The sequence below is a fragment of the Carettochelys insculpta genome, chromosome 2 (genome assembly GCF_033958435.1).
Source record: "Carettochelys insculpta isolate YL-2023 chromosome 2, ASM3395843v1, whole genome shotgun sequence".
Taxonomy (NCBI): domain Eukaryota; kingdom Metazoa; phylum Chordata; order Testudines; family Carettochelyidae; genus Carettochelys; species Carettochelys insculpta.
The window spans coordinates 27,812,190-27,838,925 of NC_134138.1; the positions used below are offsets into that span (position 1 = coordinate 27,812,190).

General features: G+C 42.0%; 1 protein-coding gene across 1 annotated transcript in view; it reads left to right on the forward strand.

The window, feature by feature from the left end:
• SNTB1 (syntrophin beta 1) overlaps positions 1–26,736 on the forward strand; it is a 196,299-nt gene that overhangs the window by 81,255 nt on the left and 88,308 nt on the right. The window contains exon 2 of the mRNA XM_074986722.1: positions 14,292–14,508. Within this exon, the coding sequence (XP_074842823.1) occupies positions 14,292–14,508 (217 nt within the window). The remainder of the gene's footprint in view (positions 1–14,291; positions 14,509–26,736) is intronic.

Genomic DNA, 26,736 nt, shown 5'->3' on the forward strand with positions numbered 1-26,736 from the left:
GCTCTTACAGTGTTGCTTTGCCCATCGTTTGTGCAGTACTTGAGTATGACCTAAACCCCTTTCATTCCTTAAAGGGGAAAAAAGCATAGCCCTACAAAGAGCTGCTTATATTGTCCATTAGATGTCCATGGTCAGACTGTGGCCAGTCCTGTGCACATAAACAATGGAGAGATGCCATGAGCCTTTTTCTGTCATCCCCTTCCACTCCTGTGGAATCCAGCTATAAAATAGGTGTAGAATGTATGTACTAAGTGATGGGCCCTCTACGATCATAGGGTTTCATCTTTAAAGTCAGAGTCACCCCTCAAATGCATCCAAGCACGATCACTAACTTGAATTCAACAGACCGAGTGTTGATTCCTGTTATGGAGCTTGGGAAAAGTTTTGCTTCAAAAATGAGAGTTACAGAATAGCTACACTTATTTTGGTACATTAGACTATAAATGCTTCTCCCAGCTCTGTAAGGACACATCTCCAGTACAGTTTTATTTTGCAGTTACTAAAGAAAAACATAAACAGGTGCAAATGAGTTTAATATCCTCCTGCTGTGAAGCTGCTTCTATTTCAAAAAAAGTTTTTTTTTTCTCTGCTGGATGTGCTAAGGTAATGAAACATATACCTTGTTTTTTTTTCCCTTATGTAAGATGCTCTCTACTTTGGTGGGAGGTGTTAATCTTCTTCTCCAAGTGGAGGTAGGTAGATGGGTGGAAGAATTCCAAAACAAAATGTTTTTGGGATTAGGTTGGTCTAACTACATTGCATAGGGCTGTGAAAGTTTTTGTACCTTGAGCGATGCAACTAGATCAAAGCAATTTTTTGGTGCTCACCAGGCCTGAGGAGCTCAGCTAATAAAATATGGTTTGTTTCCTTTGCACCGCTCACAGCCTCTAACTATTAACAATCTCCTGTGCTGAAGTTAACCAAAAACATATTTGAAAAACAGTTAGCTGCCTGTGAAAAACAATTTGTTTTAACCTGATTCTGACCTGACCTGGGACACACTGAACTGGCATTTGTGGTCGGTAAAAAAATCTGTCTTGATATGCCAAGTCATCTGCACTCACTGTTCAGCAGTTGCTACAGGCAACCTGTATCTGCCCTGTCCAACGGAGAATCTGGGTGAATATGTTGTCATTAACAACTGAATGGTGCCAGACAGTTCCACGTAAAAGCCTGGGTAGCTGGAAGAATTTTCTTGTCACTAAATTGAAGATTAACGGGATTGTTTAAGGACAGGAACCATGGTGCATCTTCTGGGAGGACTGTGTCCACTGAAACACTATTATATTTTCATGACAACTTCAGGGCCATCTGTGGGGGAAAGAAAAGTGTTGTGTACTATAGTGAAGGGCCTGACAGCCCCTGAAGTTATTTGTAAAGTTACATGTTAAACCCCAAGGACTTATAACTGAGGTTATGGAACTGGAATCCTGACGTAGATTTGCTGCCTTCTTGAATAGGATTTAAGGCCATATCCCATCTTCATTCAGTGTAGGAACTACTCAGTATGTAATAGGAACAGGTCTCTTGTGACATGCCATACCTCAGAGAAACTTCCTGATGCTATTGAAGAATGATAAACCTGCTATGAAAATAGTTCTTTCTGTGTGTCTGTTTTTCTTACCAGTGTAATGTTATGGTGCCTCGCAGCCCAGGAGGGCAATCTTTAGGCCTGGAACAGTGAAAGGTTTAAGGTCCTATAATGTATGCTATATCAGGGATATGGCTCGGAAAGTTATATTGTTTAAAAAAAAGATTTTTTCAGCTGCTTGGTGTAGTTTGCGGTAATGAGTGGGTGATACACTCGCAGCTTCTTCAGTTGGTAAGTTTCTGAGAAATTCCCCTGTTCAGAATATGCTGTTCTTATTGTGACTCTCTGGTTGATTGTTTTAATTTTAATTTTTACAGTTAGTTGTTGGTGCTTTGTGTCTAGTGAAACAATAATCCCAGGGAGGAAGGAAAGAGATTTGAATAGGATCCCAACTCTTCAATACCAAAGCCATTTGCTTCTGTTTTTTTCCCTTATTCCTTCTTTTCCAGTCCTGGTGTTGTCTTGGGGTCTCTATCTCCTTCTTGTGTTGTTGCCTCTTCCTCTCTCCACTTTGTGGGTCTGTGATTTTCCCCTTGCCATGGAATGGTAATGGGGAGCAAGACTTCTCCTTTCCAGAGCCTCAACAAGTGGCTTTGTTTGCTGATGTGCTGTGGAAGGGAGGGGCCAGGCTGAACTGAGGTCTGTTTTTAGGAGACTGTCTCCTTCTCCCATGCTTTGCTGTTAGATCACAGGGTGAGGGGAAGTGGGGAGGGTGTCTTCACTCCATATGCCAAGTCTTGAAATTCACTGGTCAGTCTGAGCAAGGCTAGAACTGGGCTCAGCTTCTCCCTCTGACTCTCCTTCTTGCTTGCAGCCCCTTTGAGCAGGATCTGTAATGTCAAGTGGAGGGCTTCCAAGCTGCATGCAGATTTTTGTCTCTTCCACCACATAGCAAAGGATTACAGGCCCACTTGTTCCAAGCTAAGCTAAGTAAAATTGTGAATGTTGTGCTGTCCCATGAAGGTGCTACCACAGTTCAGGTAGCCTCTGAATGATGGGCATAGGTATCAGGTGTGGTTCCTCCCATTTTTGGTATTTCCTATTTGCCTATCTGCATAAAAAAACTTAATACTTCTGTTCAAATGTCCCCATAGTTCCAGTTGAATAAGCTTTTGTGCTCTTCATGCCCTAAACCGTTAGGCTATTGCTGTGAGTGCTCTGCTCTGTTGAACAGCTGCAGCTTGACGACCCTGAGATGATTGCAGTTTGGTGGTGAGAGAAGTGATGTGTGTGTGTTGTTACTAGCAAGTAGTGTGGAATATCCTTAAAGCATATCTGGATCTTTCCATATGTAGTGGGTCCAGTTCTCACTTCTGTATAGTCCGTTAATGCTGTTCTGGCTGAAAAAGTCTGTAAAAGGGAAGAAACTACCTCCTGAGAATAAGCCTTGCATAGGGCCCTTCCCAGGTAGCACAGAGCTGGTATAGGAGGTTTGTGGAAGCCCTGTTGACAATTCTATATGATGTGTGATGACAGGAGAGGAAGACAAGGACAGGGAGGAGATAAAATGAGAGTAAATAAATGCTGATTCAGTCTCTTCTTCCCGGGGTCCATGGGAGGAGGGTGAGTCTTTAGAGTCATTTCATAAATTGGAGCAGCCTTGAGATTGCTCTAACTCGCACCAAGAGCTGGGCAGTCTCTGTTGGCCCAAAATATAAGGAACAGAGGTGCAGATTAACTGAAAATGAAATCCTAGTTGGAGTGGGGGACTGACAGTTGGCACTGACAAGTGTTTTGTTCTGAACTTGGCCACCAACTTTCTTTGTGTCTTTGGGGAAGTTATTTACTTTGTCTCTGTCAGCTGAGCTATCTGTAACACAGGTATAACAATCTCCGTTGTAGTAACAGCCCTTCTTGTGTGCCAGTTCCAGTCTGTCCTGCACTATTTCATGATCTGAGTGACTAAAATAATGGCATGTTCAAAAAACATAGTACTCTTATTTGTCTTCGCATAATTGCTAGAGGTTGAAATATTTGTTCCAACACTTAAGCTGATTCATGTAAATAGAAAAATTATAGTATACTGGCAACACCAGACACCTTGAATTTCATCAGAGAGTACGGGTGATTGGAGTGGGAGTGATGATACCAAATAACAGAAGAAGAATCAACACTCTCGTAAGCCACATAAGAAGCTTTGACTTCATTTCTGCAGATTAGAGAAACTATTTTAATGTGAATCTTACTTGTGAGAGTATTGGTGAACACCGCTTGGCTTTGTGAAGAAATCCCAAGCAAATGTAAGTACTGTAGTAGGCTACTGAAGAAAATCTGTAGTTTGTTGCATGTGTCATAATGTCACATGTCATATTGTTTGTGGATTTGTAAGTAAGGCTTTGGCATACATGGCTAATCCTGTGACCATGGAAATCCACCTTAAAATAAAGTAGGCCTGTGGAGAAAATCAAATGGTAGACATGCACTTTTGATTATACCAGTCGTTGATTCACACAGATTTAGTTACAAAGCATATATATCTATACTAAGAGATGTGCCCTGTGTATGCAAACATTTTTCTGAGGCTGGGCACGTAACAAGGAACTAACTGAATGATTCATAGCAAGACTCTGCAGTACTTTGGCTATAGTCAATATATCTTTATTTTTCAATTATCAGGACCTGGCCAGTGACCAACCATCTTCCCACTTTGATTGTAGATTTACCTTTCCATTGCTCACTATTGATTTGTTTTGTAATAGAGTATAATCTCTTCAAGACAGAGCCTGTGTTGTCTTTTATGTCCAGCCTTAAGCAACAATGAGTGTTTGCTTTTTAAGCTTAGTGTAACCCATGCAGCTATAGGTGGTTAACTGTCCCATGTAGTGGTACCTAGACTATGTCACAAGGAAATAATACGTGTCCTCTACAGCATAAGCTGAGAGGTAGCTGGCCTTTAGCTCAAGCTGCAGAGACATCTGCACGAATCTCCAGAGGTCCTAGGTTGAAGCCTGCCTGTGGGCAGTTACATTCATCACACTTCTAAGCTTTACAGGGTATTAACAAGCAAGCAAAACTAAACAAACCAAACACCTTTAACACTTTCTATGAAAAGTATAAGGAGATATGTTGTTTTGTTGTTTTATTTAGGGAAAGCATAACCCTTCCAAAAAAGAGAACTATGAATCACCTAGTATGGAAACTTGCCACTAGAATTCAGAATGTAAATGGAGCTGGGTGGACAGCAGTGATTGTACGATGAAAAAAACTTTGAGGCTGAAAATAAATATAGTAAATTGAAGGGTCAGGTGGGGCAGTCCCTCTGGACGTGTTAACGTTTGTGATGCGCAGCTAGCTGTGAGATATGAAATTTGCATAGTGATTCTTTGAAAAATTGATTATATCAAGGATGTAAACAGACCAGTGTTCAGCTGTGGGTGTGACTGTGCTCTGAAGCATCACAGACCACTGCCACCACCAGAGTTTGTCATAAAAGATGGCTGTTCATTTAAAAGGACACAGTCAAAACATTATCAATTTTTAAAAAAATTGTTCGTCTTCTCCCTCCTTCCCCAAGTTTATAATATAACATTGGAACTTTGAAGCTAAAATCTGGTCCTTACCAAGAAGATCCTAACCTCTGTTCCTTTCCTCACCCTGTTTAAATAAACTTCTATCTAGCTGTTTGATTCCAGAATCGATCAGAACTTTTCACCCCATCACCTGTGTATCCAAGCTCAGGTATATTGTATGGTTGTTCGTGAGTGATTAGTTGAAGATGCTGATTATTTTTTCCTTAAAGAGCGCAGCAGCTATTTTTCAAATAGGATACAAGCATACATCGAAGGAATTGCACAGATTTTAAAACTCAGTCACGCTTTGGACCCACAGGGTTGCCAACCCCTCCTGTTATCAGCAACAATCTCCCAGTGACTATCAAAAGCAGTTTCTGGAGATTTTAATAAGATATTTCATGTCGTATTGGTAGGAAAAAAAACTCTCTTGGAATAGCTTCAATCAGAGTTGACAATCATATGGGGCTATGCACCCTGTCTCTTTAAGAAACAGGATATGCAGCATTTGGCTGGATTCATTTAAAGACAAAAAACTGTAAACTGAACTCTTTGCCCAGTTCTCTTTTTGTGTGTGTGTGCAAGAGAGTATAAAGGACATTTGTAATCTCTCGGCATGTTAAACTTTTCTAATTTGTAGCATGTCTTTTAACAGCAACCTCAGGATGTTGACAGATCAAGCGGTTTAGTATTTCAGAACCATTTGGCATTCAGTAAAGGTAATAAATAGTTGAAGTGGCTTAGTTTGATCATGAGAACAGATGCTGTGTCTAAAGGAAAGTGGATGGAAAGTTAACGCCTACCAATGTCCTTGCTCTGATTTTTCCATTTCAGCAAAGAAGTGATTTAAAACTATTTCTTGTGACCCTATCACAGAAACCATAATTTTACTTTTTTTCCCCCTACAGTAAATGATAAGCATGCTTTATCTTCAGTGTTAGTTTTGATATCAGCACCTACAGCTAATTAAGGTCAGATTCTCCCCTCATTTGACATCTCTTCAGTAGCACAGAATTAACTGAAGACTTTGACCTTTGGTCTGAGCATTGAAATCTGGGACAAACCCTACAGTCATTGATATTTATGCAGTCCTACTGTAAATGAGAGCAGAACTTGAACCTATGGTCCTGATCTTTCTCATAGTTACACCAGTGTCATTCTAAGGTAACACCACTGACGGTAACCTCAGATTATACCGGAGTTAAGAACTGAAGCTATAAATTGGAGACGGTCCCGTGTGCATTACAAGGAAAAGTCTCATAGAAAAGTAACTAGTTGAGATATTTAATTCTGAATTGCTCTGAAACTGACTTGGTAAAACATACTGAGTCTGATGTATTTGAAATCATAGTATGCAACATTTCAGTAAAGTGAAGCCACATCTCTGTTGAATAATCAAAATTGCTCAGTTGATCTGGCTTTTTTGGAGCCTGGCCAGGCTGCCTTGGTTCTGCTTCTTCCCAAGTTTTTCTACAATGTCTCTTTGCCAGCATTTGTGTCACTCTGGGTAGTTAAAGCTGCCTTTAGTGACATTAGATGGCTGGTATCTCTTCTCCATTCTGATGCATTGACAACAAATTTGCATTCTCCTCTGTCCTTTTGTACTGACAAGCTCTGTGGGAATCATTCATGTGGTTTTCTTACACTGGTTCTTTTCCATGGTTATTAGGCCATGCAGCATAGCTGCTTTGTTAAGATTGCATGATATTTCCCTCCCTTCTATATTTGCCCTACTGCCTGTGTAAGACCTGTGTCATAGAGGGGAAAAGCCATTCCAGTGCAGAGGGCCCCAATAATTCTCTTCGCACCACTTAATGCCAGAAGGCGGAATAGCAGCTTCATTGGATTTAGCCCTCAGGGGCTTCTGTAGTGTCAAGATTTGGCCCTGAATGCAAAGCTGAGGGGGATCTTAAATGGTATGTGGGACTTTCACAGGCCCTGCGCTCAGAGCTGACTTTCATCCTGAAAGAAGATAAGTATGAAAAAAGTTTCCGTCTGCAAATAGGGTACAGGGGAACTTTGACTGTCTTCAATGAATACTGAGCAGTCCTGTGGCACCTTGGAGACTAACAAATTTATTAGGTCATGAGCTTTCAGGGGCAAAACCAATTCCTTGGGTGAAAAAGTGGGTATTGCCCATGGAATCCCACGACCTAATAAATTTGTTAGTCTCCAAGGTGCCATAGGACTGCTTGGTCTTTGCAAAGCTACAGACTAACATGGCTACCCCTTTGAGATTGTCTTCATTGAGGTTTCTTGTTTGTCTGAATTTTTCCATTAGCATTCGCACGACTTTGAAAATAGTCTCTTAATTTGTTGGTTTTGTGTTAGCATCTAATGAAGTTGGCAGTTTCAAAGGATGTCCTTAAGAGAATGCATACAAATTTCATGCCCTCTTTCTTTCCCTGCAAGGTAAAATCTTGAGCGTCTCTCTTTGAGCAGCTAAGGGCACGCTGTTCCTTGCAGTTTCTTATTGTTAACCTCCACTTCCTGGCCATGCTTCCGTAGTAATGAAAGAGAATTACTGAAAGCTTTCTTTTGTTTGGTTCTTTTTTGTTTTTGTTTTTGGTTTTTTTTGTTTGTTTTTAAGCAAAACAATTTAAATGTGTCAGTGGGAGTTCCAGACTCTTTGGGATCATGCCTGATAGATGGCTTGACAAGTTTTACTTGTAGTAGTTTTCTCATGAGGTATGAGATGTTTACTTGTCATCTGTGCACAGCTATGTTTACTTAATTGTGGGGAACTTAGCAGAATTGTGCATAAATGAAGTGGTTTTTCTTTTTCTTTTTTTGGAAGCTGCATTGCCTGGCTTCCAAATTACCAAAAAGGGTGTGGCGGGGGTGGAAGGGGAAGAAAAGTATTCCAACATGTCAGTGACCTAATTCATTTAACTGCCACTACCACCATTTTTGGGAGAGGGGGTAGGGGGAGACGTGGAAGGAGAAGGGAAGGGTTGTTTCTGCAGATTGGAATTTGAATTGCTTGACCACAATTATTAATTTGCAGTGCAGCAAAAGGGCACGATTATTAATTAGTACTGACTACAAAGATTCTCTGGAGCTGGGTTGCAGCATCAACTGGATGAGTTTAGACAGCTTTAAACTGAAATTACAATCTACCAATACAATAAGTTATAATTATGCAATGACTAGATTTTCAGTCCCTGCAGATTAAACCCTGTATTGAAAATATACACTCTAGTGTCTTCAAGAAAACAAAATAAAATAAATGAAGTTTTAATACTTCAGGAAAATAGTTCATCTTTTATGGCTTTTTCTATCCCTTTTTATTAGGTGCTTTTGGTTTGGTCCATTGTAGACCTTATTTTTGCCCTCCCATGACTGCCTTTGGTTAAAGAAAACCAACAAAAACAAAAATATCAAAAATCTGTTGCTGGTTCTTTCATTCACTATTAGAACTTGTCTGTCATTATATCTGAGAGAAAACAAGCTCTGGAATTTTCTGATCCTAACAGAATTTATCAGCACTCATTACCTTCCTTTTCTCATTAATATTCAGTGTTTTTATCCTATTGTGAAGTTTTTGATTATTAGGGGCCTAACTTCCTGAAGTGAATGGTAAAATGCCCATTGAAGTCCATGGGTTTAAGGCTCTTTTGATACCATAGTATGGGCTAGAAGTGACCAGGCCTCTGTCTGTTACCATAATTCTAGTCTTAGTTATGTCCATGGAATCCCCTTGATTCAGTGGACATATTGACTAGTAACAGAATATGAGCAGGGTGACCATGGTTGCCTATATTGAATATGGGTACCAGGTAAAATTACTGGTATTTAGCTGAGTTCAGTGACAATCAGAACGATGCAGTACAGATGTTCAAATTAACCTTAAGTTGACTGAGCCACCATTAGAAAGAAATACTAAGTAGCTGTATTCTTTATATTTACATTCATATATTTAAGACTTTAGTGTGTGTACATGCACACTCTCTCTCTTTCCTTGTCAGTGCTCTGCCCTCCATGCCTGGCTGGGCTCCTCAGGCTGATTCATCTCTCCTGCTACCTGGAGCCACATCTTCCAGGGACAACATATGGCTCAGTTGCCTCCCACCCAGTTTTCTCCCATAGTTCACACCTGAATGTGGCTAGCAGCAGCCTTTAGCACTGTGCTAGAGGGAAGGGATGGGAACCACTTCCATTTTGGGGGGTGGGGAAAGGGAAAGTGCAGGGCGAGGTGACCTGTCTAACGTCTTTTCCAAGCTCATCTTTCCTCTCATTTCTCCCTCCTTCCTCTCCCCCCACGCAGTGTGGCTGGAAGCAGCTTGTCCCTGCCTGCCTGCACAGTGTCAAACGGCAGCAAACACCTCCTGACTGCTGCTGGCCACTGATATAACCCCATTACCTCCCGTTCCCTGGCTATAGTGCAGCAGGAGGGGATTAAGCCCTTGTGTACCAAGGCCAAGGGAACTAGATTGCAGGGACTTCAGCCAACCCTGCCAGAGAAGTGACTTAGCAGGGAAGGGTGCCTCAGAGACAGGGCAGCCTTGTGCTCCCTGGAGGCATAACCCAGGGCTGGAAATTGGGGAGGAGGGGTGAAGAGGGTGTTAAAGCCCCCATCTGGGGGCTGCTGTGGAACCTGCAAGTAGAGGTACCAAGTGGGTGAGGTAATATCTTTTATTGGCCCAACTTCTGATGGGGAGAGATGCATGGTTTTGAGCTACACAGAGCGCTTCTTCCAGTCTCAAAAGCTTGAAAGCTTGTGTTTCTCACCAGCAGAAGCTGGTCTGATAGATATTACCTCACCCATCTTCTCTCTCTAATATCCCGGGACCAACACAGCTACAACAATACATCATTTTTATAGTATCAGAGGGGTAGCCGTGTTAGTCTGGATCTGTAGCAGCAACGAAGGGTCCTGTGGCACCTTATAGACTAACAGAAAAGTTTAGAGCATGAGCTTTTGTGAAGAAGTGAGTTAACTCACGAAAGCTCATGCTCTAAACTTTTCTGTTAGTCTGTAAGGTGCCACAGGACCCTTCATTGCTGCTATCATTTTTATAGGTATTCATGGTCTCTCTGTCTCCTTCTCTCAAAATATTTGAACACACAAGCACTTGAAATCCCTTCTGGAAGACTCTGTAGAACAGAATAGGGACAGAACCAAGAGAGTTCTGTAGAAAGAGGATTCAGTAGAATTTGCTTTGTAGACTAAGTTCTTTTTACAGTTTTGTTTTTTTCTTTTTCTTTCTTTTAAACCATTCTGTGGAATTCTATGGCAGGGATGTAAGTGTCTATCAAATTGTCAGTGGATTTTTTTTTTAAAGTCTGGGATTTTCAAAATTTCCTGTGGAAATAGATTATCAACCTCCCTCTGAAATTCAAGGGAGCTGCATGTCTAAGGGAGTTTGAAAATCTGAGAGAGACATTACAGGATTTTTTCTCTCTTGGGAATTTTCTTAAAATGCACTGCATTTGGTAATCAGATCCCTGAAATGCGTCCTGTTTTTCTATCCTGTTCTCTTGATAGTATATTTCCCCTCTGTCTTTTCACAGAGGCTTCTGAAGTAGCACAGCAGCTTGTCATGATGTCACCGTTACATTACATGGAAACTCATTTGGCATGGCGAAGGGAAGTCTTTGCTTTAGTTCTCAGTATTTTGGGAATTAAATTCACGTTTCCCTGTCCCTGCTTAGTGTTTAAATTTTGATCCAAATGTCTGATTCCAACTTCTGGTTTTTTTTTTCTCCCTCTCATATTTTCTTAATTTGAGTGGACCTGTCCTATTGCTTATCTGTGCCCATAGCTCCTATTGAAGGGCATGGGCATTGCACTATTTAGTAACCTGTTGGAACTAATTTTCAACCGGTAGTTTGAAAATAATTTTCGGTCACATCGACACTTAAAAAAAAAAAATTTCAACACACCTATATCTACACTACCGTGAGTCAGCTGAACAGATGCAGCGGTGCTGCTATATCACTTCTGGTGACGATACTTAAAGCTTAATAATTCCAGTAGCTGTGTCAGCAGGAGAAAGCGCTGTCCACACTGGTGCTTAGCTAGCTATAACTTATGTTATTGCAGAGTGTAGTGTTAACTATGACTTTGGCTACACTGGAGAGCTTACAGCAGACCAACTGTATTGTTCTCCTGCCAGCCGGTGCTTCAGTCAGTGTAATTTACGTCACATGGGAGTGGTTTATTCAAGTTGCTGAACAACCTAAGTTCTATTGATGTGAGTGGTAGTATAGACATAACCATAGTCTGATTTTCCTAGGCTCAAGTTCATCCATTGTTTCAAGGTGTTCACAAATGATTAAAATGATTGATTTCTAAGTGCCAAACCATTGTGGCTGTTCTAAGAGGACATGATACAGTGTATGCCAACCATGGTAGAATTTCACATTCAAAATGATAGAAATAATGATGCTCTTTCATGGTGTCACCCAGAATTCAAAAGTTAGAGAGAGACATCCCCATATCACCACACAGGTGGAAAGCTGACTTGATCTTAATCTATAGCAGGAGTGAGTAATAAAAAGGCAGTGACCCTCCAGGGTTAGTCCATGGCAGGCTGCCATTGCTATATTTACCTGCTCCTCTGCATATGTTGGGCGATCACAGCTCTTGTTGGCTGCCGATTGCCGTTCACGGCCAGTTGGAGCAGCAGGAAGTTGTGTTCCAGTCGATGCTGCTTCCTGTCGCTCCTATTGTCTGGCTGCAATTGCCAGATACTTGTGGTGGTGGTGTTGCAAGTAAATATAGAGTGAGGGACTAACCCTGGCAGAGTGGATCCAGCCCATGTGCCAGATAGTAAGCAATTGTTTTATCTAGCATGAAAAAGGTGTGACAAAATTCAGTGGTTGGAAACCTGAACTAGACAAATTCAGACTAGGGCTGTGTCTACACTATGAGATAAATTCGAAGTTAAGATGGTTAGCTTGATATTACTGAATGACTGTCTTCACTTTAAATACCATTAGCTCAATTTTGGGAGCACTGATATTGAGATTAAAGTATCACCATTACCCGTTGGGTATAGCGTCAAGCTCAAATTCAGAAGTTCAATTAAAGGCCTGTGTGGAAACGCTACATCTTAAAATTGAATTTATTAGCCTCCAGAGGTGTCCCATATGTAACCTGCAATGCCCCTTAGTGCTCTGCTCTGGCCACCGCTCTCCAGGTGTGCCAGAATTAGGTAACAGGAAGACTGAATTTCAAAGCGAGAGCAGCAAGCCTGTGACTGTGAGCTCATGTTTGTATGAGAGCCTGAGAAAGGTCTGTCTTTCTTTCTTTGGAATTAGCACTGTGAGTGCATCTACCCATTACAGATATCCCTTGCAGGGAGTTTGTGGTTCTGTCTCTACACTTGTTTTTCTTCTGCACTGCCTAGCACCAGCTGCTGCCTCCCCATACCATGTGTCATGCTTGCAAAAGATGCCAAGAAACTTCTTCTCAGCAGTTTACATTTGTGCATGAACCCTCTCCCTCTCCCATAGGTGCCATGCAGTCAGGGTTTTTCCCCGCAGTCAGCCACATCACAGGGTAGCCCTCAACCCAATAAAAGAACGTGCCTACTGTTCGGTGCTGATCATGCTGCCAGGCAGCACCATGTCCTAGCTTGCACACGTTTAGGGCTCCAAGGGCAGGAAAGAATTCTGGGGGCTTGCAGCCGCCAGGGAGAAGTCTCCTGCGGTGGCTGAAATACTCTGGGGGACTACTTCAGCTACTTCAACATTCCAAACAGCTATGCAGTCACAGACCACAGAACCCCCACCCCCCACCAAACCTCACCAAAAGTATTATCAGGAGCTTGCTGTCCATTGCAGACACCTGCTGGTTTGATATTTCTGTTATAAAATCTTTTTGCTAACATCGCCTATCTGTCTTCATGCTTTGACCCCCTCAGAAACATGGGCGGGATCTAGTTGAGATTTCCATTTCCGTTATAAGTTCAGGGTGGAATATTTCACTGCCATCACCCGTGTTGGCAATGTCTGTATAGTGAAGAGGAAAGTCAAAAATCTTTTTTTCCTAGACTTTTCTATCCTCTTTCTTCTAACATGGAGAGTACAGTTTAAGTCCCAATGATAGGGAGGATACTCATTGGATGGCCAGTTGAGAACACAGCCGTTGCACAGAAGCCTTATAGTGCACCGGAAAGCCAAAGACTCTCCCTTCAGCAACTCTTTCAAAAACTTTCCTATCTTCTCTTCCTTCAAGTTTTTCAGGGTTCCTGTGTGGTTTTCAGGTATCAGATGCAATCACAGAAGCGGGGGACACTCAGTGGATGGCCAGTTGAGAATTCGGCTACAGAAGAAAGACATTTCTTTAAACTTTTTTGCTATCTCTGTGGATGCCCTAATTTTCCTTGCTTACCGCGGGAGGGGAATGAGGAAAATGCAATGTAGGAAAATGATGTCAAAGACCAGCGAGCACATCTAGAATGCTACGGGGTTGAGGGAACTGTGGGATAGGTTCCTACAATGCACTGCTGCAACAATCGATGTTTGCCAATTGAGTGTGGCAGCAATAAGTTGACTTTTTGAAGAGCACATGGGGAGGTGAGGATAGTGAAATTTGAATTTATAAATTGCAGAATTAGAAAATCGATATTAACTGACCGCTGTTGGTGAGCAAGACAAGCTTTTGAACTTATGCTGAACTTACTCCTTTTCAGGGCTATCTTACCCATCTTGTCTTTCTAATGGTCAAGAATTGAGATGGCTACAACCACACTACAGATTCAAATCAGTGAGGGTAGTTAACCATTACAACAATTGACCTAGGGATGTGGTGGATCGAAGCCTTTCTGTCAAGATGGACTGGATGCCATTAAATCAAAGATGGATTTTTTTTTAAACAAAGAAGATATGGTGTAGTGCAAAAAGAAGTTAAGGTGTTGTTATAGAAATTATTGGGTGAGGTTGTATGATTGGTGTGCTGTGGGGCTGACTGTATGATCACAATGGTCACTTCTATGAATCTAACTAATCTTATTGCTGTTACCCCAGTTCTATCCTCAGATCCTCTCTTGTGCACACCAACTTATAGTGTCATTTTGTAGACTACAAGTTCTTCAGGGTGGGGTCCATATCTTCCTATGGGGTTGTACCGCATATACCACAATCATGTTCACCCAATAGAAAAAATAAATAATAATAATTGTTAGAATTCACGTTGGATCTAAGCATCTTTTGAGAGTTTATTTGCTTTTTTATTTTAATAGTGAAGTACATGCGAGAAGCAACTCCGTATGTGAAGAAAGGTTCTCCGGTTTCGGAAATTGGGTGGGAAACGCCACCCCCGGAATCTCCTCGGTTGGGAGGTGTAGCCTCTGACCCGCTGTCGCAGCTTTCTCTCTCCATCAACAGAGACAGAAAAACAATTCCACTTAAAATGTGCTATGTGACACGCAACATGACTGTGTCAGATCCAGAAAACAGGTAAGTGGTGATTTTTGTCTGGCCCTAATTTTGTGCATTCGGACAATGTTCCTTAAACTTTTTAAGACCACAGAACAAGAAACAACAATATTTTTATGCAGAACACCTATGAAAATTTACTTTACTCAATGGTACTGGTTCTTCAGCAGTAGTATTTTCATTCACTTCTGGCCTTTTAAAAAAGAAATGTAACTTCTTCTTCTGTTTACTCATAATGGTTGAAATAATAAATTCAGTAATCATCACAGGCCACACACTGTCCTTAAGCAGCTGACTGATAGCATAGCAGCCATACTGGTGTAGCACGTGCACCGCTCATTGTTGCTAGTTGCTACACTATATATAGCTAGGAGAAGATTATTAGAGGAGGGGGAAGGCTAGCACAATGTTGGTAAACCTTGCTGTGTTGCCAGACCACTACTGTTCTTGCGAGGTGTAGAATCAAAATTATGGTTCAGTATTTTCCATTACTGTTATTGTAAAATGGTTATTATTTTTCCAAAGACAGCACACCCACAAGGTGTGTGTGGAACACGGGTGTTCCGTTGAACATAGTTTAAGAAACACTGCATTAGAACATATGGCTCTATTATGCGTCTGAGAGCTATTAACTGTAAAGCTTGAGCATTGTAAATGGTAACACTGAGGATCAAATTCTTTGTGCACTTCTGGATCATAATGCCATTGAACTGAAATAATAAACTGGCCCAATGAGGGGCAGCCTAGGCTAGTGAGTGGACCACGTGAATGGGCCTCCTTCATCATAGTGGCCTGCAAGATTGTCGTAACCAAGACAGTCTCCTGCTATAGGGTACTTTGGCTAACTCCGTTTGCATACCTAGAGTTTGTGGGGTGTGCCAGCTGAATCACAGCAGCACTGTGACTGGATGCAGAGGGAGCGTTTGGATCTTACAGTCAATGTTTTGTGTAATCAGCATGAACCTCGTTTCATGTACCCTTGCTTTACATGTGTGTCACTTTATTAATGCTAGTAGGAAAAAATCTTTGTGGGTGGAAACAAGCAGAATTTGGCAACCAAGTGCATGGGCAATGGGAAGCAAAATGTTCATGGGCTACACATAGAATCCCAATGGGCTGCAGGTTGCACATCATTGATCTGGCATTTGGCTTTTACAAAGCTTCTTCCATGTGAGGATCTCCAAGGCTACAGTTACACTACAGCTATCTCTTGACAGAAGTCCCTATTGGAAGAGATTTATCGACAAAACTTCTGTTGACAGAGTGTGGCCACACACAAAAGCCAGTTGGAAGAATGCTTCACTCTGTCAACAGAGCAGCCAGACTGCCTGGCTGCTCTCTCGACGAAACAGGCACCCGGAAACACATCAGACAGGGTTGCCTGTTGTTCTAGATGCCCTGTCTGTCGAGAGAAGGTCCCCCAGAGTGTCCGTGGAGCTTTTTTGTCAACAGAATCTGTCAGCAGCAGTGTTACGTCTCATGGCTGAGAGGCAGAACGCTGCCAGTGAAAGTTCTGAGTTTTGCTGACAAACTGTCGACAAAACACATTTTGTGTGTGGACATTCCACCAATTTTGTTGGCAAAATCTGAGTTTTGTCAGCAACACTCTCTAGTGTAACTGTAGCCTGCGTGATGTGAAACATTTCAAAATATAAAGCTCTTTATTATAACACATTTGGGACTGCTGTGGTAAATACACATTCATAAGCTTTGGGGAACGTATTAGAAAAAAAAACAGCCAAATATTTTTCATAACTTAGAAAAACCACTTAACACTTTATTTTTTAGCATAGTGGTATGATTTTCTTGAAGAGGCCACACTCACTAACAGAGTGGTATCAGATAAATAAGAGCAGACAGGAAAAAAACAAACTTGCTTTTTGTTGTTTGTTTGTTTTTTAAGAAATGGCCTAATTTTCTTGTCTGTTCATGCAACTCTGTTGGAAGAGAGAATGAGAGAGAGGTTACTTTTGAGAAAATAAATGGGATTTTCTGTGGTTTTTGTTTTTGTTTTTTTTTTGGGGGGGTTTTTTTGTGATGCTAAAAATAAGATGAGCTGACTGGCCTTTACTAATAACATGTGTGGAACAGCTGCAGCACACCAGCACACTCAGTGATCATCTATTTTAACAGCTGCTAACAAAAAAGAACCAATAGAGTCTGTGAGGGGGTGGAAATAGAGACTGATTCTTTCATCCAAACAATGGGCTTTCTGTTCTTCTCTAGAAAGCGACCGTTTAAAGAACCTACTTGGAACTCTTTTCATTCTCAGCACTTACATATTGGAGGGACTGGAGGCTACATTTTCTGAGTTAGATTTTCATGTGGAATGAAGAGATGGGGTTTGTGTAGGTCAGTGATTTCCCCGTGCTTTTGATTTCTTGCTGGAGACACACTCCCATCCTTCATGATAATTTGAAGGGTATATGCTCCTTGCTTTTTTGCCTGGCGTCTCAGAAGGGTTCCAGTCTCTGGACTATTTTTTAATTTTCTTCAACTCTCCTATTCACTTCTAGTTCTGTCGTGTTTCCTTTGAAATTTGTTTTCTTCTTCTTTTGTTCATATTGCTCTTGTGGTTTTGCTTCCTTCTCCGGTGCCCAGCTCATCAAGGGGCTATGGGCATGTTTAGTGCTAGTCAACCCTCGGAAAATAATAGTTCAGTTTTCTACAGTAACAACCCAAAACACTGTTGCAAGCAGTGGTTGCTACAGAGTATAGTGGTTTTGACCATGACTGTAGAATGCTGTTCTTAAAAACAAAACAAAAAAAAATAGAGATTGGCAGTTGCATTACAGTTTATCCAGCCTGTAGTTCTTTGAGTCACATGCTGTCTCCTTCTTTGCCTACGTTGTAACTCTGGGCCTCTACCATTATTCTGACCCTCAAATTTGCTTTAAAACCATTTAGCAGGATCATCATTGTATTGTGAAAGATTTATTCACAAAAGAATATGGTAACGACTTGCAGTTGTTGGTGTTGCTAAGAAATGTGTGGAAAGAGTCATGTCACTTGTTAGCATGGATTTCTCTTAGGGTTGCTTTTGTTTCCTATGGAAATAGTGACTTCTGATTTTATTGCAGGCCAGCATGAAATATTTTTAATACTACCCTATGCTGGATTTTTCTGTACGAGCAAATGGTCTCGCTGCCATTCTACAAGAGCAGCAAAATCACAAAATATTGTGGGTCACATAAGATCTCTAAAAATAGGAAATTATGCTTAAGATTGGAAATGATGTTTTCTTTGGTGGAGTGATGACATAATGCTGGTTAGAAGATGTACCCTTCTAACTCAGACCAGGATAATAACATTATTCCAAAACGTTCTTAAAGCACCAGCAAGACCACACAATGTAACAGCATCTTCGGTGCACTATGATTTTATAACACAGTTCCTTAATACACATAGACCTTACAATTGATGGTGTAGCTTCCGTGTTTTATAATAGAAAAATCATTTGGCTGCGAAAGCCTTCACTAAGGCCCTATCCATACTAGGATTTGAAATTATATTTGAAATCACGTTCAGCTGTGGCCAAGCCCAAACATGGTTGTGAAGAGGTTAGTCTATGTACAACATGGTCACAGCTGTGCAGTAGAACCATTTTGTTGGTCAGTCAGGCTAGAAGACTATAGCATGACTTCTGCTGAACTGGTTCCACAGTAAACGCTTTCATATCCAGCAGCCACGGGACTGGGCGGTTGCTGGGCGTTCAAATATGCTGAATAATAGAGAGGTATCCCTAACGATGCATTACGCTAAAGAAAAGCTAGATTAGATATTAAGAATCAAACAAAAATGTGTGCAGAGTACTTTATTTACCAACAACCATAGTATTGTACAGTGTAAACTTATACTGTATTTGCTGTATTTATTTGTACTTAATTTCACTCCACTGTACTTCTGGAAAACATAACTAAATTTACTTATGGTTAAAATACCAGTTGTTTGAGAGTTCTGGGTGATAGAAGGCTGGGTGTGAATGAGTTTACTGTACTTTGTGTACTGCACAATTCTTAGAGGGGAATACCTTTTTTTTTTTTCTTTTTTTTCCAAGTGGAGATGGTCCTGAGTCAAGAAGTTTGATTTGTAGAATCAAATTTCCTCAGACATGGAGCAAATATAAAGTCTGTTTTTCTAGTTTGTGTCTCCATGGGGGCTTTCCCTTCCTCTAGGGACTGAGCCATGTACAGAGAGTCATGAGTTTGTGACTGCCTTTAAACAATTTAATATAGCACAGCAGTAAAGCTGCATACTTTTAGAAGCAGAGTTCCTGGTTTCAGCTCCTGCAAAAGACCAGCTGAGGGCATTGTTACAGGCCTGTCCCTAATGTTTCTGTAGTGTTAGCAGGAGGATGCATGATTTTCATTGCTACTTGAAACACTGTCTGCACTGCACTGCCCCACACCTCACTCAGAAAAGCTGGCTGTGGGGCCTTGTTTGTCTGTGAACAGCTGTGAGCCTGAAAGGAGGGGGAAGGAGGCTTGATACTCTGCCTCCTCCCCCAATGAAATCTTGCAGCTCCCATTGGCTGATTTCCGGCCAGTGGGAGCTGTCTGATTTGAAGAACAGGTAGTGCTGAAAGTACCTTTTTCCCCCCATCAGGCTTGCAGTTGTTCACCAGTGTACAAGATCTTGCAATGAGCGACCTGTCAGGGCATGGAAGACAGGAAACCTGCTGGGCTGTTATCTGGGAATCACCCAGGTTAACGACTCCCAGGCACAGCCTGCCTCGGGCACCCCACCCCTCTCTCTTCCCAACCCTGTGCCCCTGTAATCTTGCCCCCTACCCTACATAACCCAAACCTTCTTCCCCGCATCTCTCACACACACTCCCCTTATCTCCTGCCCCAGGTCACAACCACAATCCCTACTTCCCCTCCTATGCCCCAGTCTCTTGCCCCAGGTCACAGCCCCCTCCTTTACCCAAACTCCTTTCTAAATCCTGTACCCCCTCGTGCACCCCAATCCCTTACCCCGCGCTCCATTCTGCACCCCACCTCCATCCCAGACCCTGCACTTCCTCCATTAATATCATGGAAGAGTGCGGCCCTTGATCACTTACCAAATTCCTGATGTGGCTCCACCATCAAAAAGTATTGCCCACCGTGATCTGACTCATGCTCGGCTAGACATAGGAGCCCATGTTGTATTTCAGGCTGGAATAAGCTAGGCTGAAGTAATTACCTCTGCAGTCCATTGCTTGCTTTCACTTTTATTGGCAAGTGTCCTATACAATAGCAGTACCAGAAATTAACGTCAGATCTCAAAGGACAGATTTTCCCAGTAACTCAAGATGGGGAAAGTTACTAATACATCTAAGCGTCAGATGTTTTTGCCTTAGAACAAACTTTTTCATCAATTTCTGTGGATGTTGTTCAGGGGGAAAATAGAAAAATCATTCTTAGATGAGATTTGTTTTCCTTCTGCTTTTAAAGCCTCTTTTACGCCTGATACAAAAACACTTACAGGCTCAGTGTGCTGAAGACATGATACAGGATGGATAAAATGACTGATTAAGCCAAGCTGCGTCAATTCAAGTTTCTGCTGTTTTGCGCTGACTCTAAACCCTGCTTGACATTTATCCAACTAAACAAAATGTGTTCAACCTAATCCTTCAAACACTGGGGCACATGAGTAACTTTACCCACTGGCAGCAGTTCAGCTGGACTAAGCAGTGTGACCCTGAAGAGTGAATTCAGTGGGTTGGCTCTCAAGGATAAAGTTACTCATGAGCATAGCATTTGTAACATGGGGCCCTTTGTTGGGAAGGGGGAATTTAAGGACAATTTCAAGGTGATACAGAGCCATAGAGTTTGTCTCAGTGGGGCTACCTGCATATCTCTTGTATATTCTAGGCCAACAGCACGTTCTAGCACATAAACACACACACACCAAATACCCTAAAAACCATCCAGCCAAGCCCCTGAGTGATACATAGCTAGCTTGGCAACCTGTACAGCATTTAGGCACATAACATTAAAGCTGATAGGACCCTATAGAAATTACTGTAAATGCCACTGAAGAATAATATAGAATAAAGTTCTTGTTGTAGAATTTTTAAACCATCTTAGTGATTGAACAGAGAAATAGAAACCAAATGTAGAATCCTTCCAGTAACTTTAAAAATTGCATTCGAAAATTTAATCACTGGTAAATTCTGTAGGACATTTCAATAAAAGGAAGTATCTAGTCATGCTCTTGCTCTTAATTATTTTTATTTTTAAACTTACAAGTGTTAGCCAGGTGAGTCCCCGTTATTCTATTAGACTGCACAGGTATACAATAACATACAGGTTGTACCCCAGAGAGCTTACAGTCTGAATAGCAAGACAAAATGTGTAAGTGAAATAAAAAATAAACAAGAAGTATAAGGACAAGGACAGAATAAAAACATGATCATGTTTTAGCGGGGGGCAGGGCACAGTACCATGATATTGAACAAAGCTGTTTTAGAAAACAATGAAGTGTTTTATTAGGTCTGTTTTCAAGGGTAGACTAGTCAATTTATAGATGTGTCTTTTTACATTAGGAGTTCTGTATCTTTAATAAAACCCATAACAGAGGAGAGCATGTAGCTTGGCGCCTAACATCTGTCCTGGATTCTCATTCTCCAGCTCATGAGAACTTACCGTTTTTGGGGGGGGGGGTTGCACATGGCTTTCTTGATCCCCTGAAGTTCCCCAATACCATAGCCAGTCAGCTAGTCACTAAAATGGCGGAGACTAGTTCATGTTGTATTCTTCTTGTGTTGGTATGAAAATGGATGGATGCCTTGTCCCTGAAGATTTGCAGGGCAGGGTTAGATGGGTGGGGGTTTTGTTCTCCCTGGTACGGCAAAGAGGAGGAATGTGTCTGCTTCTGTAACTCTGAGGCTGAGGGCAGATTCAAGAATGCCAAAGTATGCAGATGTAATTACCTGAATGGGAAGTAGGACATGACACTAAGATCTGAGAGCATTACTGTTATGAAACATGCTCCCAGACCTGCTTCCCATATTTCCAAAAATGCACGGTTGCTGTTACAAAATGAGGTGGATTCTCCTCATACTCCTGATTTATATCAGTGTAGCTCCATTAGAGCCAGTGGGTCCACTCCACTGTCAGTGGAAAAAGAACCTGGCCTCTGAAGCAGTGTTTTGTGCATACTGAACAAGTTAGGAATGACCATGTTGCAATGAGTGAGTAATGGCTTTTCTCAGGGAGCAGCACTTCAATCAGTTTTATTTTCGTTTGTCTCTCTGTGGATCGTCATTTAACTGAGAGAGACACAATTTTATGTAACTCGGTTGTAATCACCACAACTGCCAATGGCATACAAATTGCAGGTTACTCACAGAGGTTCTAATATAACATCGGTTTGGTGGGATATAGCATAGACCAAACTCAGAGAAGAGAGGCTGTAGCCCTCAGTCATTCCATTGGGTACAAGTGTAGCTTGCCTAGAAGTCTTTCAATCTTATCTGGGCATCGGGCATACAGACAGTCTTTCTAAGAGCTGGAGGAAAAGTGGGGGAACAAGTGGTGGTGGTGTTCATATTGATAGACAACATCAGTTGAAAATGTTCAGAACGTGTACTCCATCTCCCATCTCTTTGGGTCATTACCTGCCTTTGATGTCATTTATCGTACTCTGCTTGTTGAAATCTTGTCATTTTTCCTCTTTGCTTCTGTAAGCGTCTCCTCTCATGGTTCTCTTCCTCCCTCTCCACTTGCTCTGTCAGCAATTCATTGGGAGAACGCTCTTTTTGTGCTTCTCATCCTTTCTCTGGAGATTCTTTAGTGCTCAGACTTGAGTTACTTTCTCTTTTTTCCCCTCTATATCTCCAGCTGAAATAATCTGTTTCTCTGACGCAACTTGTAAATGTGTAGCCATCAAATCAGCATGGCTAAAACTTTTCCCTTCCCACCAAACCCTTTCCCTCTGCCTACTTTCTTAGTCACTATGGAGAGTGCCACCTTTCTGCCTGTCACTCAGGCTCAAAACCTGGGCATCATCTTTAGCTTGGGCCTCTCTCTTCAGTTCTGGCACAGAATCATAAAAACGTAGGGCTGGAAGGACCCTCAAGAAGTCATCAGATCCAGCCCCCTTTGCTGAGGAGACACAAGTAAACTGAGACCAGGGTTTCTTAAACTTTTGAGACCATTGAACACCACAAAATAATAATTTTTATGTGCAACACCTATGACAATTTTCTTCCAAAAGTTCAGACCAAAACAAAACAAAACAGCAACATATACAGGAAGAACAAAATGAAGTAAATTAATCAAGTAGCACAGCAATGAAGACGTAACAGTGTATCTGGTTTTAATAACAGAAAACACATGCCATCTGTGTACGATATCAAAAAAGTGTCAAATGCTTATGGCTCACCTGTGTGGTGTTCAGGGAACACCAGTGTTCCACAGAACAGAGTTCAAGAAAGACTGACATAGCTGCCCTATAGTTACTAAGTTTTTTCTAATATACAGCTGTTCTCATTGGCTGGAAACCAGCCAATGGGAGCTGCCTGGGCCATGCTTCTGGGTGCAGGCAGCTTGAGGCTGCTGCCCCCACATGATGTGCACTGTGTAAAGATGCACATGCTGGCCCCAGCAGCTGGCTGCTTTGAGTGATGTGGGGGCGCAGCAGGCAGGAAACTTGCTTGAGGATCCCCCTGGACTGCTGGCTGGGAGCCACTCATTGTAGGTGTCTCCCAGCCGGAGCCTGTACCTGGCACCCCACTCTCTCCTGCATCCCAAGTACCTGCCTCAGGTTTCATCACAAACCTTCTGCATCTGCTCCTGCATTCCTGACCCTGATCACAATTCCCTACCAGACCCTATATTCCTCCCACAGCTCGGAATCCACTCCCGCATCCAAGTCCCTCCCAGACAGCACACCCACTCCTGCACCCCAGTTTCTCACCATGAGCTCCCTTCTGCAGCCAGTCTCCAATCCAGACCTTGCTCCTTCTCCGCTAATATAATAAAGTGTAGAGCTTGACCACTTACTAAATACTTGGAGTGGCCATTGCAGCAAAAATGATTGCACACCCTTATTGTAGGTTCAGGCTGAGAAAATTACTTGCCCAGCATGTCAAAGCTGATTCTGAGGCTGCTGCTGTTGCCACTGGACCATGCTGCCAGGAACTGAACCGTGGCAAATTCTGTAGTTTTCTTTCAGATGTCCCTTTCTTCTTCTTGCTGCTTTTATTTTGCCTTTTTGCGGAAGCACTCATCCTTTTATCTGGTAAGACTGTAAGAATTAAGAGAATTGGAATGTACTCTTTGACTAATCTCTTTATGGCAGGATTTCAACTAAGAGGCAGTCTTCTTGGATACTGCACTTAATTTTCTTGCTTTTCTCATCTGTCTTACGGATGCTTCAGGAGTCCCCCTTTTTGCCACAGTGCCTTGTGACATTGCTGCCTGATTTCTCTTAATTGGAGCCCTATTTTCTGACCACAGAATTCATCTAATTCCCACTGAAGGCAGCAGAAGTTATTTGTATTCTCCGGCATGAGATTCTGTGCTGCATTTTCCTTAGATTTTCCCAGGTGAGGTGATGGTGCTCTGTGCTGTAGAGTAGTTAGTCACACTTCACTCAGTGGAGATTTACCACACACTGCAGACACCACATTCTTTGAAATTCGGTGATGGTTTTAGGATAGCTGTAACTTCTGTGAGAGATGTTTTGAGTATTTTTTTTCATCAAAACAAATATATTTTGCTCCTCCTTGACCCCAGTTGCTTCAAGGAGCTGTGCTCCAGGTTCTTGCCCCAAACACACATGGTAGGCGATCTGAACTGGTTTGTAGACCAGGAATATTTCAAGTGGCTTCAGTCCAGAGTGCAGGCAAGATCCTGCCATATCTCTGGATTTGTTCTGTGATGTGACACTAAAACTTACTGTGACATTTATTCCACTGTTCCTTGTTTTTTCAGGTAACTGACCTCAGCAGCAGCTGAAACAGTTTGGTTCAGTGGTTCAATACTTAAACCCACAGTAATGAGGGCTGGACTGGATATCACTGTTTCATCACATTCCGCACTACTACAACTAAAGTGTGAAAGAAGAAGAAAGGTGCGGGAGGGGGAACATGAGAAGGAAAAACGGGGAAAAAAATCCTTAATGCTGGTAGATTTAAAGAAACAAAAACCAAAACTGATGTCTTTCATCACCTGCTCTCCGTAAAGAGGATAGTTATTTTGGGTCTGTGGGTCAGTCTGTGAAAGTTCCCGTTTTTATTCCAGGGCCACATTGTGGGCGTCTCAGTCCAGTCCAGTTCTGTATTGACCGGTAGCTTGGACCACCCCACCCCTCGATTTAACTGGCATTTGTTGCAAGGCTGCAAGAAACTCACACAGCAGGTATTCCTGTGACAGTCACAGAGCCATTGAATTCTTAGATGGAAAAGGCCTATATTATCTGAATATATCTCACCCTATCGCATTCTCCTGGTCAACTTTTAACTATGTCAAGTCGTGTGACTTTCACACTTTCCCCAAAGAGATTATTCCTTTGTGTAATAGGATGGATATTTGGGACTTTACCCTTGATATGAAAGGTAAATTTTCCTTTTCTTAATTTCAACAATTTATTCCTAATCTGCTTCTATACTTGCCCCCTCCTGTTGGAGGAGGGCATGGTAATGAGTCAATTTGAAGCAGGCTAATGAGGAGCTAACATGCATATTCAGTGCCTCATTAGCATAATTTCAAAGTGCAGATTTTGAATTGCAGATTGACAGTGTAGATGGAGGCAGCTTCGCAGTTGGTGCCCCACTTCGACCTTCCCTCACTCCCTCCTAGTCCTCAGTAGTGACTGATGGCAGAACAAGAAGCAATGGTCTCAAGTTAGAGTGGAGGGTTTGGGATAGATATTAGGGAAAAAAAACTATTTCACTCGGAGGGTGAAGAAGCACTGGAATGCGTTAGCTAGAGTTCTGGTGGAATCTCTGTCCACAGAGGTTTAAGTCCTAGCTTGACGAAGTCCTGGTTGGGATGATTTAGTTGGGGTTTTAGGCAGGGGGCTGGACTTGGTGACTTCCTGAGGTCATTTCCAGACCTAGGATTCTATGATTCTAAGATTGTATGTTGTAGGAGTGGAGTAGGAGCTGAGACCTTAGGACAGTACGGTCTTCCTTACACTGGAGGAATGCACCAAAATATATTTACAGATCCAAGGCGGCTGCACAAGGGTAACTGAGGGAAGGTGGCCCTAATGATCAGATGTGGTGCTGTGTACCATGTGGAAATCTGGAATCAGTGGAAGTATTTCTGTTCTCAGTTGCAGTAGTGTAGTTCCGCTGAGTTCAGAAACACTGTTGATGCCACTCATCATTAACGGCAATTACGTTATCATTCCTTTAAATGTGAGTAACAGACTGCTGAACCTGATCTAGGAGAGACATGTACAGGCTGTAAATCAGTGCAGAATTGTCCCTACACTGATGTGAGAGAGGAACATCCTCAAGTGATTTGACTAAAGGTGGTTCCTAGAAAACAAACACTCCTTTTCCGTGAGATCTTATCGAACATGAATAATATGCTATACTGGATGTTTGTCTTCAACATCTGCCCCTCTATAAAATAACAGCTCTGGAATTCAGGTGGGAGTGAATGTTGTTCGTATGGCAAGATTGCAGCAGTTTGACATTTTGGATTTTACATGAAATTGTTTTGTAAGTAGCAAAAAGGAAGGCTGGGAAATATTCCTTGGCTCAGTGGAACTTTTTGCAAGAGAGAAAATTTCTCATCTATTATAAGGTCTGCCAAATGCTCTCTGAGAAAATGTGATATCATTCATATGCTTTGCCAATCTGGAGGGAGACCGCACATCTTGGCCCCTATCTAGAGCTAACATATAATTCCTTGGGGTTGGTATGGGCTTTATCACAAATAGTTCCATGTGCAGTATTTACATAACTGTGGTGGAGTGTGAGAATAAACACAGCTGTGGCATTGTCCTTAATAATTCTGGTCAATGGGGAATTAAAAGAGAACTTTATCACTAAATTGCAGATAAACAAAGTGGTGGTCATTTCAGCCAGGGAGCCAATTAAAGCTACAAAGCCTGGACTGCTGGAAACATTTAAGCACATTACAGCTTACTAAGGTCATCAATATTTATTGCTTTTCAGAAATATGGAAATACCATGAGTCAGCAAGTAGCTGTTAGCACAGACCATTTCCCAGCAGGATTTGTGAATGCATCAAATACTTCTGTAAGAGTCAAGGAGGGATGGGCAGTGAAGTTATAAAGCCT